Genomic DNA, 26155 nt, shown 5'->3' on the forward strand with positions numbered 1-26155 from the left:
CCCCACTTCATAGCTGCCCCCTGCCCTTTGAGCTCTTCCCCTCACTGCACCTGACCTAGTCTTCCAGTCCCCCGCCGCCCCCATGTTCTTCCAGTCTAGCACTTCCTGGAACCATGTTCTTTCCTACATGGACGAGCATCGGTCACTTTTATCAGTTCAGGTCCCCATGTCCAGCCTAGATTATTGCACCGCCTTCCCGCTTGTCTCGTCATCTCTGTGAACCCTCTCCATCCAGTCCATCTTCCACATTGTCGATGAGTGATTCTCGGAGATGAAAGAGCTGACCTGAGCAATCCAGCTCCAGGCCCAAACCTCTGTGTGGTCGGATCCTTCAGTCCGACCATGTGCTGGCTTTCCTTGGCAGGCCTCACGGGAGAAGCTGCCCTCCCCACATGGGACTCGGTGCACAGCCAGTTTCCTGCATTCTGGTTTTCTGCAGGGATTGCAAGGACTCAGGAAATCCCACTTGGCTAGCCACGCTCGAATGCACCCTGTATTCCTGGCCTGGCACTTCTACTTGGAGGCCCTTTGTTGCGACATTTTCCTTTCCTCTGACTCAGACTTTCCATTCTTAGCCTTCCCTCTTTCCCTCCCACTGGTCCTCAAGTCCATCGAATGGCAGAGCCTTTTCCCAGAATTCCTCAGCAGTTGGAAGATTTCCCCCACCTACATTTCATGTCACTTGACCCTAGCTCAATGCTGTTCTGTAGGGGGGAAAGGGAACAAGGGGAACAAAACATCCTTTTTGGCCTCTTGATCACACTGTTGCAGTAAGTGAGTAAAGGCTTGATCATTACTTTCAGTTTGTCTCATCCTCCCTGATCACTAGACACCTGGTAACTCATTAGAGCTATGTTGCTCCCCTTAATATGACTCCCCATCACCTATATCAAAAACTCCGTTGTATTCTACACAAGGCCCTTTGTGGCATTTCATGTTCTTGTGCTTTTATTCTCCTTTTCAGCACTATCTTCTTTGCATTTTAAGTTATCCAATCAAAATTATTTATATTTCTGAATACATCATGTATTTGTGACCCTTCACATCCTGTTCTTTCTGTCTGGAAATTCTTTCTTTCCTTGTCTGCTTGGTGGACTCCTATTTATCCATTTAAATTCTGCTCACATTTTACCTCCACATGAAATTTTTTAATCTTTATTTTATTAAATTATTATCTTTGTACATATACCATTGCCGAAATATTTTTTAAATATATTTTTATTGATTTCAAAGAGGGAGAGAGATAGGAACATCAGTAATGAGAGAGACCAATTGATGGTCTGCCTCCTGCACACCCCACACCGGGGACAGAGCCACAACCACGCATATGCTCTGACCGGGAGTCGAACCATGACCTCCTGGTTCATAGGTCAGCACTCAACCACTGAGCCACGCCATCCGGGCTCCATGTGAAATATTCATGACTTCTTTGCAGTTTTATGTCCTCCACGATATTTATATCTTACACATCCTTCAGTCTTGCACTTCTGATTCTCCATGGTAGTTATTTGCTTATGTACTTATAATTTTTTCTGCATAAGTGAACCAGATGCTTCTTGAAATAAATGACTGTATTTTAACTTATTTTTATATTAATGACTTTTAATATATATTATGATATTTATTATATAATATTAACTATAATATTAATATTATATTAAATATATTAAATATATATTATTGATTTTTTACATAGAGGAAGGAGGAGAGAGAAACAGCGATCATCTGCCTCCTGCACATTTCCTACTGGGGATGTGCCTGCAACCAAGGTATATGCCCTTGTCCAGAATCAAACCTGGAACCTTTCAGTCTGCAGGCCGATGCTCTATCCACTGAGCCAAACCTGTTTCGGCTATTAATGACTCTTAATGCAGTATGTGCACATAGGAATTACCCTGCAAATGTTTGCTAAGCTGAATATTTACATACTATGTGTTTTTCCAGATATTTTTCTGTTTGAAAGAAGACAGTTTTGAAAGTATTTCTGACTGTTAGATACATTTTTGCCAAAATATTTCTGGGAAATATGAGAACTTTTGTGGGGTATTGATGAGGTCTTTGAGTGTTCTTGCCATTTTAAAAAATTTACACATAAAATTCATCTAATAATGAGCCTTGAGAAGGCAAGCTATAAAATATGTGGAAATCCTGACACTTTAAGAACATTCTGTACCATTTAATTAAGAGATTTTTGTGCTGCATAAATTTCCCGTCAGCACTGAGGTTTTAAGAATAGTCTTTCGGGGTCCAAATGGATTTCCTTTTCCTCTGCAATGTAAGTGACTTTCTTAAAATTACAGAATATTTTTATACATGTTAGTTCATGTATGTATGTTAGCCATTTTATCCTCAAGAGCAGCGTTTTTCAACTGCTGTTCCGCGGCACACTAGTGTGCCACGAGATGTTGCCTGGTGTGCCGTAGGTGCAGACAAGACAAGAATTTTACAATTTTTCACTATTTTGTTTACTTAATATTTCATAATAAAGTAATTATAAAATACTTTCTTTGTGTTTATTTGATTCCTATTCAAGAGAATTACTTTATATATAGTCAATATAGGCACAGAGTTAAATTTTTTAACATTTTCTAATGGTGGTGTGCCTCGTGATTTTTTTCATGAAACAAGTGTGCCTTTGCCCAAAAAAGGTTGAAAAACACTGCTCAAGAGTACTGAATTCACACTGGTAATAACATACTCTGTGTTAATTTGGTATTCTTTTAAAGACCTCCAAATACTTTACATATTTTAAGAATCAGACAATTTTTTATACCTGTGAGTTGGCATACATCAATTGGAACTTTAAAAGTAATAACTTCTAATTCAGCAAGCTTACCTGATTATCCGTGATGTTTTGAAGTACTGTGTATGTGTGTGTGCTCGTGTATATAAAATTAGGATAAAAATCTTAATATGATATTGTTCCTTGATAGGAAAAAGTAATTTAATTATATTAAATTTCTCATATGCTCAACTGACATTTAAAAAAAAAAAATCCATAATCTATTTCCAAGTGTTATAGTTGTTTTTATAAAGTGGTAATTATATTTACTAGACCTGGCTGATTTACAAAGCACAAGGCTTTGTAGTTCATCATTTATTTAAAAAGCAAATTCCCTTTCATTCTAATCTCTTTTCATGATGTTAACTATGGCTCAAAAGCAATTTGATATTCTGAAAGTAAATGCATATTATGGTGTCTCATAAGCAATTTGATATCCTTGTATGTAAGTGTAGATGGAGGTACTATCTAAGCAATCCATTAGTGTGCATCGGATTGTATGAAAGAAGAGACAGCCTGTGCCCTTCTGCCAGTGCCTCTCCACAGCCCCAAACCCTGCCAGCAAGTGTGGCTAGTGAGTACGTGGGTTGGAGAAGGGAGAGTGTAGCTTGACAGTTTCAAATGTAAATATCTTTATTAGAAAAAAGGAAATTTGAAGTTGCGGAGAGAATAGGGTTCACAAGTGAATATGTGTGTGTTGGTCTCTCTGTCTCACACATACACATAAATAGCAATGGGATGCGAAGAGAAAAGGTATCATGTTAAGTTTAGATATGACATAAAAGGAAATCTGGTCAAAACCGGTTTGACTCGGTGGATAGAGCGTCAGCCTGCGGACTGAAGGGTCCCGGGTTCGATTCTGGTCAAGGGCACGTACCTTGGTTGTGGGCACATCCCTAGTAGGGAGTGTGCAAGAGGCAGCTGATCAATGATTCTCTCTCATCGATGTTTCTAGCTCTCTATCCCTCTCTCTTCCTCTCTGTAAAAAAATCAATAAAATATATTTTTTTAAAAAAGGAAGTCTGAAATGGGAAAAGACAAGATGTCATAGAAATGTCAAACACTTAAAAATGATTTTAAGACTAGGAAGTGAGTTGATTTTATTCCAATATGTTCCTACATGATCTAGTCATCATTGCCACCGTGTTGAGAGTATCTAGTATGTTTGCCCCACCCCAATTTTCCAGTAAATTCATTGTTTCACATTCTACACTATTTACTACTTGAGGTATCAGAGAAAACAACTTGATGTATCAGAGAAGAACATTGTTTAGAAGAATCTTTGTTTTGAAAGGAAACTCCTTTCCCCCCTCAAGTAAATAACTGTTTTTCCATTTATTTTATATTTAAAATAGTTATATTAACACTGGTCATTTAAAAAAAAACCTTTATTGCCAAAACCGGTTTGGCTCAGTGGATAGAATGTCCGTATGTGGACTGAAAGGTCCCAGGTAGAGGGTGTGCAGGAGGCAATTGGTCGATGTTTCTCTCTCATTGATGTTTCTAGCTCTCTATCCCTCTCCCTTTCTATCTGTGGAAAATCAATAAAATATATTTATAAATAAATAAATAAATAAATAAATAAAACCTTTATTGTTGGTGAATCCTATTCTTCCACTCATTATTCATGTGGCCTAAGTCAAATAGCCTTTGCTAAATTTTTGTTTACTTGTCTTTAAAACAGGAGAAGGGGTAATGAAACATGCTAAGGTTCCTTCTAGTTACATTGTCTACAGAAAATATAGTTCATGCCGAAACCAGTTTGGCTCAGTGGATAGAGCGTCGGCCTGAGACTGAAGGGTCCTGGGTTCGATTCCAGGCAAGGGCATGTACCTTGGTTGTGGGCACGTCCCCAGTGGGAGGTGTGCAGGGGGCAGCTGATGGATGTTTCTCCCTCATGGATGTTTTTGGCTCTCTATCCTTCTCCTTTCCTCTCTGTAAAAAATTCAATAAAATATATTTTTTTAAAAAAAGAAAAAAAAGAAAAGAAAATATAGTTCATGTGACTAAATCTTTGTTCTATTTATTCAACAAGGTTTTCCTCACTTTTGTACCAATCTGGTTATATAGGCAAAGAGTATACAGATAAACATTTTAACTGCATACCCAGTAAAATTTGCTATGAAATTGTTCTATTATGTTGTAAATTTGAGTTGAATTTTATAGGCAAGCAATTCAATGTTGTTAATTTGAGCTGTAGCACTCAATATTGACATTACTACTATAGTGATGTCAATAAAGACTAAAAATTCTGTATTTTAAAATCTAATGGTAAAAATCCCTGTAAAGAAGCAATTCCTAATACAATACTATTACTCACAAATGAATAAACAATAAAAATAATTGAGCATAACATATGCTCATATAGAAATTGCAATAAAAACACAATATCAGAAGCTATGTGAAATAGATTTTTATACTCATAATTTTTGTTTTGACTTCTCATAATTCACATTTCAGATTTCCTGAAAAGTCTTTTTACTCACTTCCCTCATGTAGAAAATGCCTACTTATGCTGAAAATCTAACTCAAATGTCCACTCTTCTGAAATGCTTTTTCTGACATGTACTCAAAGTGATGAAAATGTTTTCCTCCCTTTTACCTTCTCACATCATACATATAAACAACCCAGAGCGAAGGTAGACTATTCCAAACATTTTGATCTTGGAGGGATAAGATGTCTGACATAGTTAAGCCATCTTGGATTTCTTCAGAGGCAGGTCCACAGGTGTGGATTGCCATTTCTGATTATCTGATTATAATGATCTTTGATCTCCTCTCAAGTGTGACTGCACCTGTGGTGCTTAATTATTAATAGTTTCTTGTTAACATCTTAAATTCCTCCTATAAATTGTCTTCATTCACCTTTTAATTATAGTTGGGGGTTTTTTTCGTTGCTTTTTTCAGGGCTCAGCTGAAAGAACATCTCATCCTTTTATATTGATCACATTCTTTAAAATCATATTTCCCTATTTATTTCCTTTCTAGTAGCCATCACAGTCTGTAGTTGTCCTGTTGCTCTCTTTTCTTAGTCATTAATACCTTCCACTGGAGTATAATCTCATTGAGAGCAGAAACCTTTTTGTTCTTTTATTTACTGCTATTGATATATCCAATTGTAATAGGGCCTTTGTAAATATTTGGTTAGTGTTGAATGAATTAGCGAATCTGTAGTTCAGATGTTGTAGATCTGATGTATTACCACGAAACTTGAATCTCGGTCTTCTAACACTGTTGGCCATCTGCGGAATGCAGAACCTCCTTCATATTCTCCCTGCTTGAACCTTTCTCATGCAGTGGTCTGGCTGTGGCAAAGCCTCTTAACTTTTTTCCCTTCTCACATACAATCTATCCTACAGTGTTAGACCCCTGTGTAAAGACGTTGCTGGCTCCTTGATACTCATAGGTGGAAAGTGTGAAAGACCCCTTAGCATGATGTAGGAAACCATGTGCAATTGGGCCACAATCTGACCTCTCAGAGCTCTCCATTCACTGTTTCCCACCTCATAAGCCCCTTCTGTTACCCTTCCTCCAGTCCTCGATCTCCTGGGGCCTCTGCAGCTACCCAAAATCTCCTTTTCCTCTCTTCTCTAGCTTAGAAAATGCCCACTTATTTTGCAGACCTAACTCAAATGTCCACTCTTCTGAAATTTTTTTTTCTGGTTGCAGTTAATTTATTTATTCTCTGTATTCATTGATAGAACATTTTTCTCTGGCTTCTATCACTTATAATCAGTGTTTACATCTATCTATCTGCTCACTGTGGACTAAAAGGTCCCGTGTTTGATTCCAGGCAGGGGCATGTAGGTACCTTGGTTGAGGACACATCCCCAATGGGGGGTGTGCAGGAGGCAGCTGGCCGATGTATCTCTCTCATCTCATCGATATTTCTAACTCTAGGAGCAATGACTATGCTTATATTGCCAAGTCTGTCATAGAATTAGGCATCCTAGGACAAAGTCTCTTGTGCTCTTTTTAGGTATGTTTCCTTGCTGCTTCCTCAGATTAGGACATCACTATGGCCATTCATCAGTGAGATGGTGTGTGTGTGTGTGTGTGTGTGTGTGTGTGTTTTAAATATATCTTATTGATTTTTTACAGAGAGGAAGGGAGAGAGAGAGTTAGAAATATCGATGAGATGAGAGAGATACATCGGCCAGCTGCCTCCTGCACACCCCCCATTGGGGATGTGTCCTCAACCAAGGTACCTACATGCCCCTGCCTGGAATCAAACATGGGATCTTTCAGTCCACAGGCGGACGCTCTGTCCACTAAGCCAAACTGGTTTCAGCTATGTGTGTTTTTTAACCTAGTAAATATCACATTTGGTTCTCAAGTTGTATGTTCCTAAATGTTTAGCATATTAACATTCAAGAACAAATAGATCAGAATAGAATCAGCCTTAAGTTCCTTATAGCCAACTCCTACAACATTTATCCTGCTGTTCGAAGTGGGAACCTGAGGAGTAGGGTGTTAAGATAGAATACTACTCATTTTTTAAATTTTTACAACATTTCCACTTTAAGAACATTAATGTACCTCTGAGGGGAAAACGATCCAAAGGCCCCAGCAACAGCTCTGAGCTCAGATAAAATATTCACTTAAACAGTTATAAACCCTGAGTATGTCTTATTTATTGCTTATGTGAATACCTTATCATGATATTCCTATTAATTAGGTAGAATTACCCTTTTCCTCCCATCATTTTGAAATTATTACAGATGTCTCCTTTGTTTGTGGGTTTTTTCCCCTTGACCCCCTCTATTCTGCATGCCTCCCATTATTTTGTAGGTAGGAAACTGAAGCACAGTTTAACAGCCTGTAATAAATTAGCTGTCCATGGTGATAAAAAGAATTGGGATTAGCACTACTTCTTAATGTTTTAGAAATAGTGACCACCAACAACAATGAATCTTGAGAAAAGAAGTCAGGATGTATCTATATAGAAGGGAGGTATCTATAAACCTCAATATGGAAGAAACTGTAAAGGAACTGGGGAATTTTGGTGAAGAATTGTGAGAATGTAATAGCCATATTTTGCTGTAGCATATACATGTGAGTGAAGAAGCACTAGATTTCAGAAGAACTAGGATCGGTTGGCAAAATTAATTAATTCATACTACAGTTATTTAGTGTGTCTCCTACATGACACATGCTACTACAATTAATAATAGCTAATATTTATTCTATACTTTGTGTGAAATACTATTCTAAGACTTATTTTTTAAAACATATTTTTATTTATTTCAGAGAAGAAGGGAGAGAGAGATAGAAACATCAATGATGAGAGAAAATCGATTGGCTGTCTTCTGCATGCTCCCCACTGGGGATTGAGCCCGCAACCCAGGCATGTGCCCTCAATTGGAATTGAACTCAGGACCCTTCAGTCCACAGGCTGACGCTCTACCCACTGAGCCAAATTAGCTAGGGCCAATTCTAAGACTTTTTATGAATTTATATGGTTCTCACAACAAGCTGTGCCTTCCACTTTCATTGGGGACATAGTGGTGAATAGGATACTGAGTAGGACTGACAGTGTAGGAGCAGCATTCCAGCATTGTGAGGAGGGCCAGCGGCTAACCAGGGAATGAAACATTTTGTTCCCTCTACCAATACACATAGCTACCGCTATTTAAAATGAGCATTTACTGATGTCTTGATTTTCTGAATGTTTAAATGATCCTCACATCTCATTAGTCAAATTGAATGGTTAAGGTTACCCTAACTTTAATAAAATCCTATTGTGGGAGGATGATTTCTAGATGCCCAGATTGGAGCCAATTTATCTTTAATTGCTCTTCTTTGATCAGATATTGAAATTATGAAGTAAGAAGATGAATTGCAAATACTCATGGTTTATTATGAATTTTCAAAAGATTATATGAGTATATTTTATACTATATAATCACACTACAGTGACATTTTATTGTGATTTACATATATTATTTCAATTTGTGGTATACAAAAAAATCATAATTTCATGATGCAGTCCTTGAGCTCAGTTTATCTTTAATGAGACTGTTGCTAAATTATTTTACTTCAAAGGGACTATTATACATAGGAATATAAAAAGGAATTTTATATATAGTATCTTCTGTTAGGAGAAAAAACAATGTAATTTCTTTGAAAGCATATTACCATATTTTAACCGAGTAAAAAAAACGTGGTTCACGGAATTATTGAAACATTCCTTTTTACACATTTAAAAGTTTCTGAACTTTGCATAGGGGAATACCATTAGATGACAAATAGTTAACAATATGGAGGAAAATGGCGATAATTAAAATGCTGTTATTAAAATACTAAAGGCCTGGTGCATGGATTCATGCACCGGTGAGGTCCCTCGCCTGATCTACACCCTCTCACAATCTGGGACCCCTCAGGGGATGTCATACTGCCCGTTTTGACCCTGCCTCCCACAGGCCAGGTGAAGGACCACACCAGTGCACAAATCTGTGCATTGGGCCTCAGGTATGCATATAAGATCTTTGGTTAATCTCTTTCCACCCTCCCCCCTCTGAGATTTATTAGTCTATACCATGTTTCCATGCCTGTGTGTTGAGCATCTACCCCCTGGTGGTCAGTATGTGCCATAGCTAACAGTCGAACGGTTAGGCTTTTATATATAGAGATAGATTATTTTTATATGTGAATATATTTGTAAGGGTAGTTTAAGAAGAGACATGTGAATTAAAAATACTCTCTGAGCTTTGATATACTTGTAATTTACACAGTAGATTTAATTTCTTTATTTTTAACATGCCAGGAGCTGAAAATGTTGCCAAGGAGCAGTTCTAATTGTTATCTTGAAACTGGTTATGTTAGAAATGGGGAGAGTTAATTGCCATGTGAGTGCTCTCAGAACTTTTTCACCATATTTCAGGCACAGGTTGGCATCTGTTATAACATTTGTGTAAGCAAAATTGTTTATTCAGAAGCTAGAATATAATTGACAGAAGCTTATTTCTAAAATTAGAAAAGTCTGTATTTTTGTTTCAAATATCTCATTTGTTTTTGCTGCAAATGAGAAAAATGTGAGATTTTTAGTTGCACATTTGTTGTAGCTTGTTCAATTATAGTATTTATAGATTCTTAACTGTATTATATTGATTTATTGCTGAATCAGAATTTTATTTCATAAAGAAGCTAAAGAGAGACCTTACTTGGTAAAAAGAATGCAGTGTTTTTGTGATGGAGTAAAAGTGTTCACAATCAAATCCCCACAGATATTCATTGGCTTATAAAGTTAATACCTACTATATGCTTATCATGAGCCAGTCTGCATGCTGTATTTCTCCTGTATTACTTTATGTAATAGTAACAGAATGCTAAAGGTAGTTATCTGCATTTTATAGATGAAAACATCAAACTGAGGATTAGAGCAGTTTAATAACTTGTTCAAAGTCACACAGCTAGGAAGTATCTGAGTTACAATTTATGCTACTGTTCAGAAAAATAAACGTGAAATTCTTGGATTGATCATTGAAATTATGTCCTGTATTATAAAGAACAGATAGTGTTTCTTAGTAGCAGAGAGAGATTTTATCACAGCACAAGTATAGGTGGAGATGTGTAGAGGCATATCAGTGAGACCATCCTGACTACATATAGTCAGGGATATGTTGGAGAATAGTAAAAAGTAAGGTTGGATGGAAAAGAAGCCATATGTTTCTTCTATTCCACCAGAGTACCCCAAAGACAATGAAGAATGAACTCATATTTCTAGACTAAGAGGACATATTAAACCATAACTGTTTCCATTGCAAGTGACAGTCCCCTCAAATTCACACTGGTGCAGTGGGCCGAGTTTATTGGCCCCCATAAGTGGGAAGTTTAAGGGTACCGTTAGCTTTAGGCACAGCTGGATCTGGTACCCCAAACCCTGTGATCAGGCCTGGCTTCTTTCTCTATCCCCAGGACAGGCCCTCAGGAAAAGGCAGGTAAGATGATAGGGTGCCACCCAAATCTCAGATGTTCTCAGTGCAGTAACTACAGCAGAAAGTCTTTTGTGTTAACGGGGGCAGAGAAGTAATGGAGGAAGATAAGGAGTTACATGCCACTAAGGAACCAGCCACTGTGACTGGGGAGATGGTACCCTCATCCCTATGAGTAGGTGACGAGGTGCTAAGCATGGCTCAGCCCTACAGGCGTCTTCAAACTGCGGCCCGAGGGCCACATGCGGCCCGCAGAGGAGTCTGATCCGGCCCGCCAGGTTTTTTGGGCAGTGAGCGCAGCCCAGGTGTTACAGTAGGAATTAGTAGTTCATATAGTCCGGCCCTCCAGCTCTCTGAGGGACCGTGATCTGGCCCCCTCTTTAAAAAGTTTGAGGACCCCTGCGTAGGGGATGCATTCCCTACAGAGAAGGATCTTTATGAAAGGGAGGGAAGGGTTTCTCTACATCTTTCTTTTAAAGGTGGGGAACAGAAGGCCCGAAGAGGGAGCTTAAGGCCATGACTCAGGAGTGGCAAGTGTCTCTTATATAGTCCCAAGCAGGAAACCTGACTTTTTTGTTGTTGTTTGTTTTTTTGGTTTTTTTTAAAATATTTTATTGATTTTCCACAGAGAGAGGGAGAAGGATAGAGAGCTAGAAACGCTAATGAGAGAGAAACATCGACCAGCTGCCTCCTGCACACCCCCACTGGGGATGTGCCCGCAACCAATGTACATGTCCTTGACCGGAATCAAACCTGGGACCTTTCAGTCCACAGACCGACACTCTATCCACTGAGCCAAACCGGTTTTGGCAGAAACCTGACTTCTTTTTAAAAAATAATTATGGAAACACATTCTGAAACAATCAAATATACTTTTTTTTCCGTTTAATTTCTTTCCTAGGGAGAGAGGAGATAATGAATTATTTATAACACCTTTTCTTCAGAGTAATTTTATTCTTTCTGAATAAAATTAATACTCCTAGGCATTACTAAGTACAAAAAAGCCCAATGGTGTTGTTATCATTTTGCAGATGGTTAATCTGAGATGTTGAAAAACTAAAAATAAATGATTTAGAAATATTTTATATTAAGTATTCATTATTTTTATATAAAACAAATTAGGTTTGCTACAATTCATTTAAACTTAGTCCAAATGCAATTAGGCAAATATGCTTAGCAAAATAGAGTTGAATTATTGTGAGTAGGAATGTTATAACACAAAATTATAATTAATATGTGAATATATATTTTACCTATCAAAATTTTTTATTGCAAATGTTGAATTAATGCAATTTCAAAGGGTACAAACTTCCAGTTATAAGATTAATAAGTCCTGGGGATCTATTATAGCCTGGGAAATCCAAGCCTCCCTCCTGCTCTCGTGGCTGCAGCCATCTTGGTTGGGTTTATTTGCATACTCACTCTGATTGGCTTGTGGGTGTGGTTTGTGGGTGTGGCAGAGTTTTGGTTAACTTGCATATTAGTCTTTTATTACCTAGGTAGAATACTTAAAAGTTACAAAGAGAGTAGATCTTAAATGTTCTCACCATTAAAAAAAATACATAATTATGTGAGGTGATGGAAGTGGAACTAACCTTATTGCCTTATTGTTATAGCCATTTTGCAATATATACATGTATCAAATTAAAAATAAATAAAGAACATTTTGTATTTTGAAATGTATTAAATTATTAGACAAATATATATTGAGCATCAAAAAGTGGCAATGCCTATATTCGCTTCTGAGAACAGAAATCTGAGTCATGAAGCCCAGAGGAAGGCACAAACAAATGTAAAATTAGTGTTGATAAGAATTACAGAGGAAAGGTTTATAGTGCTGCACAGCTGTATGGCAGGAAGCTTGGCTTGTTCAGGAGGAAGGGAAGGTTTTCCTGAAGAATTGATGATTCTGTTCAACCTGACACTACCTGTATTACCTGTATTACCTGCTTCAAAAACCGTGTAGTTTATCTTTTATCTGAAGGCATCAATTAAAAATTTTAAATTGAGAAGGCAGCTTAATGAAATTTTTATGCCAAATATTTTTATTTCAACTGGTAGAATCTTAAGAAGATTCAAGAAATGGAGAAGAGCGATGAATCAAACACAGAACTGGAGGAGCTGAAAAACGCTGACTGGGTAAGAGCTGGGCATTCTCCCTGTTCTCTCTCTCTCCCTTTAAAAAAAAAAAAAAAAAATATATATATATATATATATATATATATATATATATATATATTGATTTTTTTATAGAGAGAAAGGGAGAGAGATAGAGAGCTAGAAACATCAATGAGAGAAACATCGACCAGCTGCCTCTTGCACACCCCCTACCAGGGATGTGCCCGTAACCAATGTACATGCCCTTGACCGGAATCGAACCTGAGACCTTTCAGTCCGCAGACCAACGCTCTACTGCTGAGCCAAAACGGTTTTGGCCCTCCCCTTCTCTTTAGTGTTGGAGAATAAATAACTGGTTGTTAAGGACTGTAGTATGAATTTAAAAAAAAAAAATTTTTTTTAATTTTTTACAGAGAGGAAGGGAGAGAAATAGTTAGAAACATTGATGAGAGAGAAACATCGACCAGCTGCCTCCTACACACTCCCTACTGGGGATGTGCCCACAACCAAGGTACATGCCCTGGACCGGAATCGAACCTGGGGCCTTTCAGTCCGCAGGCTGGCACTCTCTCCACTGAGCCAAACTGGTTTTGGCTATAGTATGAATTGATGTTACATGAATTTGAATACCTAGTATTTCATTTGAGGAAATATCTATTTTCCATTTAATAAAATGATCTGATTTTATTAGAATCACCTCAGTATCTCAGGGGGTTTGGTGTTTTAAAATATTGATTTTTCTGGTTATATTAATACTTTAGCATAATCTTATATGTAAATCAGAGTTTATGCTCTGTTTCAGGATAAGGTATAAAACTATAGTGTAGTATATTCAATTAGTTAATGAATAGTTACCTGATTCAGGCCCTGGGGATGCAGAATGAATAAATAATATGGGGTCTCTGCCTTCATAAAACAGAAGACAGATTTCTAGAGCAGATGATGGTGGTGTATTCATGTGACACATTTGAGTGTCTACTGTTTTTCCAGCCTGGTACCAGGTCCCTGAATTCCTGTCCTCATAGATGATTTAAAGTCGGGCAGGTATCACGGCCTTGGGGACAGGACAATGAATGTCAGAGGTAGACGGAGGTATGTTCAGGTATCAGTGGGAAAACACATTTTAGGATTCTGACTTTTAGGTTAAGTACACTGGATAAGTAATGACATTATTAAATGAGGGAGTAGGAAAAGATGCAGATTTGGGGGATATGAACAACTTGCTTTTGACCATATTAGATCTGCTTTCTTTTTTTCTCTCTTCATATTTTATTTATTTATTTAAAACATATTTTTTATTGATTTTTTATAGAGAGGAAGAGAGAGGGATAGAGAGTCAGAAACATCAATGAGAGAGAATCATCAATCAGCTGCCTCTTGCACACCCCATACTGGGGATATGCCCGCAACCAAGGTATATGCCCTTGACCAGAATCGAACCTGGGACCTTTCAGTCTGCAGGCCGACGCTCTATCCACTGAGCCAAACCAGTTTCGGCTAGATCTGCTTTCTGATTACCTAGAAAGATTAGAATGAAATGAGAGAAGAATGTTCTGATGGGTATACCTCAATATTAAGTACCTCAAATTCTTTTTGGAATAATAAATGGTATACATTTTGTTTTTGCTTTTTAATCACAGATTGTTTGGGGGGACATTTTTGAGAAATTTAATCAGAGTTATCTTTTTAGACAATTCTTATAAATTATACCACTTGATGCTAAAATATATTTAAATAGCTATTTGAGATACTTATTGATTGTAACAAACTATAATATTTCAGTTAAATATCATATTGATTTATTTTTCAATGAAGTACAGACTATAACACTGTAGCTTATAAAGTGGGAAAACAAAAGGGTTAATATTTATATTTAATATATTTTATATTACTATAAGTATTTCATATATATCTCATTCTTTTGAAGGATAGACAAGGCTATTTGTAGATAAGAAAACTGATATTAAATAATTTGTGCAAAGATAATAACATAGAAATTATCATTTTTATGCATTTTCCATGTTCAGAACACATGTTCTATGTAGAGAACATCTCTGATCTGCTCAACATGTTATGAAGTACCATTTTCTTTTAGTGATAAGGAAGCCAGGGTTCAAAAAGGCGAAGCAGCTACCTGGATGTCCAATAGCTAGTAGGTGGTTGGATAAATTTGTTATAGTCACTATAATGCCATGTAACCAAACACTGCAAAAGCACTGTGGCATTAGACAGTAATAGCTCATGAGTTTACAGATCAGTTGTAGTAACTCCACTCTATGTGTGTCTCATCCTTCTCTAGGTGGTCATTCCAGTGAGTATCCTGTCAATCCAGGCATTTTGTCCTTATAGCGATAATAGAAGTACCAATGACAGCCCATTGTGCATTTGCTTTTGAAGCCCTGAGTCACGTCATATCCATTGCTATTCCAATGGCCAAGCAAATCGTATAGTCAAGGTGTAAGAAGTGCAGTCTTCCTCTAGTGAGCAAAGCTACATAACAGTGTAGACACAAGGAGGTCTGAAGAACTGAGACCATTAATGTCTACCAAAGTGAATGAGTTAGAATTTATACCCAAGTGTCTGAGCAGTGAAAGCTTGTGGATTCTCTACTGGGCTTTTTACTCACTTTTTAGTATCCTGAAATTTAATTTTAAAATAGTTTTTGTTTGCAATCCAAGTTTTCATTTTTTTCTGAGTGACTGTAGCTATTTATAGGACACTAATAAATTCATTCATTGATGTCTCTACACCATTGATACTTTCAGGCTCGATTCTGGGTGCAGGTGATGAGGGATTTGCGGAATGGAGTAAAACTTAAAAAGGTTCAAGAGCGGCAGTACAACCCTTTGCCCATTGAATATCAACTCACCCCTTATGAGATGCTAATGGATGACATTAGATCCAAAAGATACACTTTGCGAAAAGTGATGGTAAGAAACATAGAAAACTATTAATGGATTCAAATGGATATTCTGCAGTAATTTTATTTGTTGAAAATGTTCTTTTCAATGTTTATACTTAAAAATGATTTTTTCTCATAAAAGTAATACATGATCATTTATAGAAAATTTGGAAAATATAAAAAAGCTCAAAGAAAAAAATTAAAGATATGTAATTCCACAATCCAGAGAGAAATTTTGCTAACATGCTGGTGTATAACCTTCAATTTTTTTTCTATACATTTTATTTGGACAATATGGATTAACATTGGAATCTTTGTTTTCTAACCTAGTTATTTTCACTTAACATATGAGCATTTTCTCATGTCATTGTATATTCAACATCATTTCTAAATGACTATATCTTTTCCAGCTTATGGCTATCCCAGAGTTTATTAAACTAATCAACTTGTGTCCAGTTATCAACATCCTGTTTTGTGTTACCTTGTATATACATTTTTTTAATAACTACAATTAAATTCTTGAATTAAGTTCTTAGAAGTTAAATCATTATATAACCTAACCACCCGATAAATCTAGTACCCATCTGACATCATACATACTTATTACAGTATTATTGATTATATTCCCTATGTGGTACTTTACACCCCCGTGACTATTCTGAAACTGCCAATTTGTACCTTCACCTTTTCACCCTTCCCCCCCATGCTCCCTCCCATCTTGTAACCGTCAAACTGTTCTCTGTATCTATGAGTCTGTTTCTCTTCTTCTTGTTCATTTATTTTGTTTTTTAGATCTAATTTGTCTGGTATAAGTATTGCTATCACAGCTTTCTTTTTGTTTTGTTTTTTATTTGAAGTGAATCTTTTGTAGTCAGCATTTGGTGACCGTATATCATTTAAAGTATGTAATTCATTTGCATTTAAAGTAATTACTGCTAGACATGTGCCATTATATGATTTGTATTTTTGATCCTTTATTTTCTTCTTTTACTTCTTAAAGAAGACCCAGGGATTATGCATATATGCATATAAATTCTTTGGTTAAATCTCTCCCCACCCACCCACCCATCCACCACTGCCTTGCCGCTGAGATTCATCAGTCTCTTCCATGCTTCTATGTCTCTGGATATATTTTCTTCATGAATTTATTTTTGTTCATTAGATTCCACATACGAGTGAGATCATGTGATACTTGTTTCTCTGATTAAGATTGTCTGCCATTTTTTATTTTATTTTACAATGTAAGAGTAAAGAGGTCAGTGCCCCTGACTAAATAGTCAGGTATTGCTTATTTTAAAAATTCTTGCGGCACACTGTTGAAAATCGTTGCTATAATCAAGTGAATCTACTTTCTGTCTTCCTTTTTCAGGTGAATGGTGATATTCCTCCTCGGTTAAAAAAAAGTGCTCATGAAATCATTCTCGACTTCATCAGATCAAGACCTCCTTTAAATCCAGTATGTAATTTGATGTATTCCTCCTGATTAGAGTTAACAGAATGAATTATTCTCCTGTAGAGTGTGATCTCTAGAACTCGGCTCTTAAAGTGGTTAGTTTTTGCATTGAGCTTTTATTCTCAGAATTAGAGGCCCGATGTATGAAATTCGTGCACAAGAAAGGTCCCTAAGCCTGGCCGGTGATCAGGGCCGATTGGGGCCTTCTCACTGCTGACCAGAGCCTTCTTTCTCCAGCTGCTGGCCACCAGCCGGGGCCTTCCTTCGCTCTATGCCGTCCCCTGGTGGTCAGCGCATGTCATAGCTAGCATTTGAATTCCCGGTTGAACTCCCAAGGGGACACTTTGCATATTAGCCTTTAAATATATAGAATATAGATGGTGACTCCCAGCTATAGATTTACATTTAAGTCCAAGGAAAACTCAACATTTGTTTAATACAAGGCTATCTTAAGATGTTTCAATTCAAAACAACCTGGGTTATAGTGCAAAATCTGGACAAAAACTTTCTAGGATAATGGCTAAATATAATACCAAATTGTTCCTGGTGTGGATTGCCCGCCCATCCAGTTTACTTAATAGTGCTAATAACCTCTTTGATTAAGTTGTAATTTCCATACTGTTTTGCAGTAAATTCACTCTTCTGTACATCTACTTTTATATTATCTTTCTCTGTTAATGGTTCTTTCTAGTAACCATGGAATCAGAACATTTTAATCTGGATGAGCATTGGTTTGTGTTTCCTTTGTTTCTCACTTCTCCCCTCAGCTCAATACCAGTCCTCACCAAAGCCTCTTAACCCTGTACATTCATTAACCAGAAAGGGAGTGCACAAAGGGTCTAAACCATAATTAACGATCCCTCTTATAAATCTTTTTAAAAGAAGGGAAAAGAGGCCGCCTAGGAAATAATATCAAGAATGCAGGTCATAGGAGAGAAGAGAGAGCATGGTGTCAAATAAACCTGGATGTACACACTAGCTCCAAGCTTTAGCAGCCATGTCTCTGAGCAAGTTAATCAGCCTCCTGGAGCCTTTATTCATGCAGCTATAGAATAAAGATAGTAATAATCTGAGAAGATTGTGGTGACTTGAAAATATTCTTTTCAAAAACAATAATAGTATTAAAGTATAGCTTGCATTTCAGTTAATTGCCTCTCATGCTTGCATATAGGAAACATAATTTTAACTTTAGCAAAATTATCTTTAAAAATATATATATATATATATATACACATACATATGTGTATATATATATATATATTCTATGTGTATATATTGATTTTAAAGAGGAAGAGAGGGAGAGGGAGAGAAGGAAACATCGGTGATGAGAGAGAATCATTGACCAGCTGCCTCCTGCACACTCCCCACCAGGGATGGAGCCACAAACTCAGCATGTGCCCTGACCTGGATTGAACTGTGACCTCCTGGTTCATACATTGACACTCAACCACTGAGCCGCAGTTGTCGCTTTAAAATTAGTTAAGCACACGTGACTAAACCACTCTGAAATTCAGCAATCTCCCTATTGCTTTAGGAATCTTGATAATGACTTTAAATAGGTTTTTTTTTTAATCAAGCAATGTGTCAATCCAAAAAATATAATTTCATAACACTATACTGTATGAATGGACTTAAGTAAAAACTATTTAAGGACCACTACCCTAAGTCTCCGACCGTTATGTGTTTCCCAAGGCCTCAGCCAGAAAACTAAAGCCCACTCCGCCACGGCCACCGAGCCTCCACGAAAGAATGCTAGAAGAAATCAAAGCGGAAAGGAAGCTGCGGCCCGTCTCCCCAGAAGAGATTAGACGGAGCAGATTAGGTGAGTTCCTGCTTTTCACACTCCTGGCCTAGTCACACCCGCTTGGAAAGGTGTCTTTATATCATCAGCTTAGTGGAACGAATGGTACAAGAATAAGGAAGTCTTTCCCTACATGATCCTGAACCGGACAAGAGCATCCTGGCAGCGTGGACAGAGCTCTGCCAATCTCCAGGCTGTGGTTTTAGGAGAGTGTCTTTACCACTCTGAGTGTCTTATTTCTTTGTCAGTAGAAGGTGCATAAAAATTCCTCTACACCTGCATTATGGCTTTTTTGGAAGAATTAAATAAGATTGTGGTTAAAATATTTTATAAATTGTGACACATATACAAAGATATGTTTTAGAATAAAGATATAGTGTTACTGCAAGTTTCTGTTGTCTTAATAATGGGTTTAAAGATAGAGTATTAGGTGATAAAAGCATCAATTACTATCTGGTATCACTTACCTTATTATCAAACTTCTTTTATATTTAGTAAATCTAATGTGTTTAATGTATACTATACGCACACGTTGATTTTGATTTATAGGTAGATCATATTGTAAAATGTTTGTAAACATTTTGTTTATACAGCTCTCCTCCAATTTGTAAGGTGCCTGAAAAATTCAGAGAAACTTTCATGAGGAAAATAGATTATAATGGCACCTGAACAGAAAAGGAATCAGTTCTGTGACACCACCTTCACCTACTTTCTCCTCTGATTTTTTTTCCTGCTTCTTTGAGACTCTTCTTGATTCTTCAAGTTTCTATCTTGGGCTCACTTCTTCCTGTTCAACCATGCCTTTTTCCATAGTTTTTGTTTCTGGCTATCTTCCAGCCCCCAATCTATAGCACAGATTTCTCTAAAAGTACAAGCTCATGCATCCATCTGTCTCCTTATATTTTACAAGCAAAACAAGCCCAACAAGTCCACAAGTAAACTCATCTGCTTTCTACCCAAACCGTTTCCCCATCTCAGTGTGCCCAACTCAAACTTCAGCATCATCTCTGACTCTTAACAGCCAAGCCCTGTTGATTTTACTTCTGGATCTTTCTAGTCTTCCTCTCAACAGCCACTATCTTAATTTAAGTTGCCATCTTCTCTGATTTATTTATTGCATCAGTTCTGATTACTCTCCCTGTGTTCAGCTCTGAACTCTTCAGTCACTCCATATTGATGCTCCTTGACTCTCAGCCCTTCTATTACATTGTGACCTTCATGATGGCAGAACCCATGTCTGTCTTGTTCACTATTGTGACCCCAGTATGTAGTACAGACTCTTGGCTGTAAAAAGAACTCCTATATGTGTTGAAACTTTTTAATGTACCTTACAATTACTAACCTAAAAATAAAAGTTATGTCAATTTATTTCTATCTAATTTTTATGGCAGCAAGTGTTGGCTCTTAAAAATGATGTTTAGCCTAGCCAGCATGGCTCAGTGGTTGAGCATCGATTGGTCAGGGTTTGATTCCTGTCAAGGCACATGCCTGGGTTGTGGCCTGGACCCCAAATGTGGGGCATACTGAGGCAGCCGATCAGTGACTCTCTCATCGTTGATATTTCTATCTTTTTTCCTTCATCAGTCCTCTCTGATATCAATAAAGATATTTTTAAAATATGTTTATAGCATGCAAAGTGACAAATCCATACGAGCATTTACATAATAATGAGCCAAAACTTATAAACCATGTGAACCAAGAGTTCTTATCCTGGGTTCCTTAACTGGGCCTCAAGAGGGTCTGTGAATCCCCTGAAATGTTTTTAAAATGTATGCATATTTCACAGACTATATGTATGCATTTTTTTTAGAACAGAGAGTTAGAACCACTGTGGAAAAATAAGGAAATTGAATTGTAGGATAACTGTTTTAGACTAGATTTTTAAAAATTTACTACACCTTGAAAAGGAATCATTGAAGTAATACAAATGATTTCAACAAAACCATAGAGTAAAACAAATGTTGCAAGAGATAGACATGAGGCCTAATAGCAGCAAGTGAGAGGGCATTAAGTGAGGGCATTTGAAGGAGTCTCAGAAAGAAACCAGCAATCTTTGTAGGCATCGAGGGGACGCTCTGAAATTGCATGGGATGTCATCACAAACACTTGTCACACACATATTCTTCTCTTTCATTTTAAACGAATCAGATGCTAATAGAAGCCCTATTTTACAATAATTAAATATCAGTTTTTGTTGATTATACATCTTATTTTAACCTTATTACTTGGTATTGCACAACAATGAGAATTGAGTTATTATAGAAAGTGATTATTCTATGAGAGTCTTACTTCTAGACTTCTGTCTTCAAAGTGATCTTAAATTTTTTGAACAGTAAAAGATTTGGGCTCATTATTTATGTAGATGTATATTGGTTCTTACAATTTTCCTTTGGGGGGTTTGGTTAGGACAGTGGTTAGCAAACCTCAGCTCACAAGCCACATGTGGCTCTTTGGCCCCTAGAGTGTGGCTCTTCCACAAACTACCACGTGCGGGCGTGCACGTACAGTGCGATTGAAACTTCGTGGCCCATGCACAGAAGTCGGTTTTCGGCCTGGGCGAGTCTATTTTGAAGAAGTGGCGTTAGAAGAAGTGGGGGTGTCAGTCTCGTGTGGCTCGTGAGCTGCGGTTTGCCGACCACTGGGTTAGGATAAGTTTGGCAGAATTAACTTGAAGAAGTGTTTCCCTAAATATTTTATAATCATTCTTCTCCATGTAATTGCAAGTAGAAACCCACTGTTGAAATGGAGGAAATATGTAAATGTTTAAAGAAATGCTATCCATAGTTTCAACAACCAGAGACAGTTCCTGCAAATCTACTTGTGCATCTTGAATTGGAAACAAAAAATTATGTACAGTATTCTTCTGTCTTCATTTAACATTGTATGTGGCATGAGCACTTCCACTGCCATTTACTGTAATATGACTCAAAACATTTATAAGGACATGATATCCTCACATATCGCTAAACTGTGTTTACCCATTTCTCGGTTGTTTCACTGACTATTTTCCTATTAAGTCTGAAATTACTATTCTTGTAACATAGTGTTCATATCTGATCATTTTCTTTTTCCTAACATCTCTTATTGAGATTTTGTATTTTAAATACAACTTGTTACTTTTAAAAGCATCATTTTTCTAAGCATCCTAGTGGCTATGATGCTTGATCGCTGTCCTCTTTGTGGTATATGGAACTTAGAAAAATCTGAACCTCATCTTTCAAGAAATAATAGCATCTCTTTCTTGTGCAGTAGTCAATCTACTTCAAAAGATATGCTCATGTACCAGAGAAGAACAGACTGATAGATTGGAGAAGAGTGATGAGTGCTTTTACAATGTATACCATTTTATTTTCTCTACAAAATTGGGGAAATCTAGATTCGGTAGTATTTGAGTTTCTTTGTTTTTGTTTTTTAGTATTTAAGTTTAGAGATGCAGAGTTTTTTTTAATGGTGTATGGAGAGTTATTCTCGTCGGTGTAAAATGTTGAAAGACAACTAAAACACAGTAAATTGGTTATTTAAAAGTTATAATGTAGTTTGTATATTAGGATGAGATACTTAAAATAGTATTTCCTGATTATTAAACAATAAGTATGGTTCTTAACAAATAGTTGCTCTGTTTGCCCCATTTAATAGTCACATCCCCTTTGTTGACTTAAGTGCTTTTTAAAACATCTGCATGGGATTCTGACATCTTGCTAAGTTGAGATATCACTGAATGCTTTTCCTTCACATCATTTTTTCTAAGACACTATATTGAGACTTTAGGTAGTAAATATAAATTGTTCCTTTAAAAAAATATCTGCCAAAAAACATCTACAGATATATACATGCTGTTAAATGTGGGCGTTAGAACGCTATAGGCAATCCACCTGGAAAACTTGAACCGGGCAGACATGCCTGTGCTTCCTTCCCCACTAGATCTAATGTTCTGTCCTCTTCTGACCACAGAGGACCTGTCCCCTGAGCCTAGGTCACAGGGTGCATAGTCCTGGTGTGAATTTTGGGCTGTGGTGAAAACAGATAAGTCTGACGGTCATGAATACCCAAATTCACCAAATCTTTGTATAACCTTTTTAAAAAGTTTTATTAAGATAAATCTACCTATCATGAAATTCATCCACTTAAAGTTATAAAATTAAATTGGTTTTAGTATGTTATAAAAATTTTAAAAACACACAAAGTATTCAATAGGAAATAAATAAGTTTATTCTTAAGAAAGTATATTTATTGAGCTTTTTACTGTGTACCAAGCACTGTTCTGAGCACCTTTTCTTTCTTTTTTTCTTCTTTTTTTTTGTGGTACAAAATTATTTAATATTCCTAACAGTTCCATGAGGTGTGGTATCATTATTACCATTTTATAGATGAAGTAACTGAAGCACAGAGTGGTTAAGTAACTTGCCCATAATCACACTGGTAGTAAGTGGCAGAGCTGATGTTCAGATTTAGGCATTCTGGCCCCTGAGGCCTCTTTTTGACTACAAGGTCACACTGCCTTCAATAGACAATTACTGATATACTAGAGGCCCAGTGCACAAATGCCATGCACTGGCAGGGTCCCCAGCCTCTGCTGGCTGGGTACTCCCTCCCTTCCCCCAGTTGCCTGCCGCTGCTGCCACTGGCCAGGGCCTCCCTTACTTCTCCCAGCCCGCCCCCTGGTCGAACTTCCAGGGCACAGTTTGCATACTAGGCTTTTATTATATCGGATTGTGATACTGCTAGTTCTTAAATGAAATTTCATATAAAATGTTTCACCTCTATGCAGAAAGCCAAATTTTCACCCTGAAATAAATTATTTAATAATACATTTATCCTTAAATTTTAAATATTTTGTATGTTCCCTAAAACTGTGTTTTTTAAAATGACTATTTTTTTCTTTTGATCGATACATTGAAGTAAAAAATTCTATAGTACTATGGTTCTTTAAAAATTGACTTTATCATGCTTATTTTTAACATGTTGTTTAAAAAGTTATTTTCTTTTATTGTTACTTCATTTGAAGTCTGAGTGATAGAATTGAAAATAAGACTCACGGTCTCATTATATTTTAGATTTTTATTCACTGCCTTCTGCCTTACAGTCTGAAATGTGCCACTCCAGGTCTTCTCGCATTTTCCCTTCTCTTTTGTCCTCCCTGTATATTTCTAACAGCTGAATTATTTTCTCTTTATGTTTGTTTTCTTTTTCCAGCAGTGCGGCCACTTAGCATGTCTCACAGTTTTGACTTGTCAGGTAAAACAAAATGCTTTCACACCTGACGTGGGTTTCGTGGTTTCTGTGAAATACATTTCATTCATCTGCTTGATCAAACATGTCAAAAAAGAAAATTGAAAGGCTTCTTCTAGGCTGTGGTCAGTAAAATAAGACTTTCTGCTTATACTTTAAAAGAAGTAAAACTGCAGAAAATCTGTTGCCTACCAAGGGTTTATGGAAGAGCCATTACACCATACCTACGGTTATGGAATGTGGCTGCCAGTCCTTATGGTCTCACTCACCCACAGTCTTCTAAAGTGATGATGTCACAGTCTACAACAGAACTTTGCTTTTAAGAGACTAGGAAAAAACCTTTCGAGAAACAAAGTTTTGACACATCTTATTCTCAAAGCATTTAAGTAGCTAAACTGCAAACTGTCAGCCTAGATAGACTTCAGGGGAACACTGCTTCTCAGTTGATGGGCAGGAACTTATAAGTCTTTGCTTCCTGTAGAAAGGCAAAGTCACAAATGGTTCCGAGTGCTATTAACAATATGGAAACAAAAGCACTGAATGGCTTTGGTTGTAGAATACGGAGCCCCGGGTTTGTGGTACAAGTTTAGACACCCTCCCCCTTAAGTAGATAGGGATTAATAGTGAAACAAATAATCATTAGTGAGTAAATGTAATCTGTAAAGTCAGCCCTCTTTTTAAATGGAGTTTTTAAACTATATATGAGCAAAGGTTCCAAGCCATCTTAATCTCATAAATTATTTTGCAAGTTAGAATTTTTAATTTCAGAAGCTGTCGTTTTCAATATAAAATGAGATAAGATGTTGGGACTAATATTTTCTTCCAGAATTTTCTTTTATATGCCATGCAATTGTTGACATATATTAAATACAAATTTATATTTAAAGAGCCAGAGAGTTCTAGTTTTATATTCTGTATATGAATATTTACTTTCATCTGCTAAATTAGTTCCCAACTGTTTTTTAAACTTTTTTTAATACTTGTAGGTCTCAGACATTAGTAATATATGTGTTTTCAAAAAATTCAAATAAATGATTTACACTCTTCATTTTACTACTTTTGACTGACCATTAAAGAGCTTTTCTATTTTCTTTATCCGCTTGAAAATTTTCATTTTACCAACCATTTGCAGAGTAACCTTATAAAAAATTTTGTTCTGGAAAATAAACTCAGAAATGTTTTGGAATACTTACTACCAGTCTCGTAAAAGTTGACAGTATATATTACGACACTCTACCTCTTCTAAATATCTACTAAAGATGTTCCCCTCAGTTGGACTGTATAAGAGTGGCTAGCTACTTAAACACATTGACGATTGGCTTACACAGTTAAGCTCAGGTGACTGGTTTAGACATTATGCATGCCCTGACACATTATATATAGGTGTATTTTGGGTTCTGTTAGATTATATGATGGGTTGTGTATTGGGAAGAAGGATATTGGTACTTTACCTCCTTGATATAAATGAGTAAAAAAAGCTTTTATGTGCTTCCATTGCTCATCATTTGCTATAGTTTATTTCATAACTTAGTGTATATACTTCATGACTTCTACATGCTTTGTTCTCAATTTCTTGTGCTAATTTTATGTTTTCTTGACAAATTATAAATGGGCCCTAACTGGGTGGCTTAGTTGGTTGGAGCATTGTCCTGGACACCAAAAGGTGGCAGGTTCAATTCCCAGTCAGGGTACATACCTAGGTTACGGGTTCAATCTCTGGTCAGGACATATACAGAAGGCAATCAATCGATGTTCTCTCTCACATTAATGTTGCCCTTATTCTCTCCCCCCCCTCTCTCTAAGATCAAAATATATATTTTATTGATTTTAGAGAGGAAAGGAGAGGGAAAGAGAGATAGAAACATCAATGTCAATGATGAGAGAGAATCATTGATTGGCTTCTTCCTGCATGCCCCCTACTGGGGATCAAGCCTGC

General features: G+C 36.8%; 1 protein-coding gene across 13 annotated transcripts in view; it reads left to right on the forward strand.

The window, feature by feature from the left end:
* The window catches only part of LOC118708219 (centrosomal protein of 76 kDa), a 132899-nt gene that overhangs the window by 80375 nt on the left and 26369 nt on the right, over window positions 1–26155 (forward strand). For 7 of the 13 annotated variants that reach the window (XR_004984495.2, XM_036419337.2, XM_036419341.2 and 4 more), the window contains 5 exons: window positions 12778–12855; window positions 15600–15764; window positions 17106–17192; window positions 18882–19011; window positions 24184–24225. Coding sequence is in view for 12 of the 13 variants with exons in the window: in XM_036419337.2 (XP_036275230.1) it covers window positions 12778–12855; window positions 15600–15764; window positions 17106–17192; window positions 18882–19011; window positions 24184–24225 (502 nt within the window). In the remaining variant the exon portion in view is untranslated. The remainder of the gene's footprint in view (window positions 1–12777; window positions 12856–15599; window positions 15765–17105; window positions 17193–18881; window positions 19012–24183; window positions 24226–26155) is intronic. The other 6 variants (XM_036419340.2, XM_036419342.2, XM_036419351.2 and 3 more) reach the window with 3 other exon arrangements.

This window comes from Pipistrellus kuhlii, unplaced genomic scaffold, assembly GCF_014108245.1.
Source record: "Pipistrellus kuhlii isolate mPipKuh1 unplaced genomic scaffold, mPipKuh1.p scaffold_m20_p_6, whole genome shotgun sequence".
NCBI lineage: Eukaryota > Metazoa > Chordata > Mammalia > Chiroptera > Vespertilionidae > Pipistrellus > Pipistrellus kuhlii.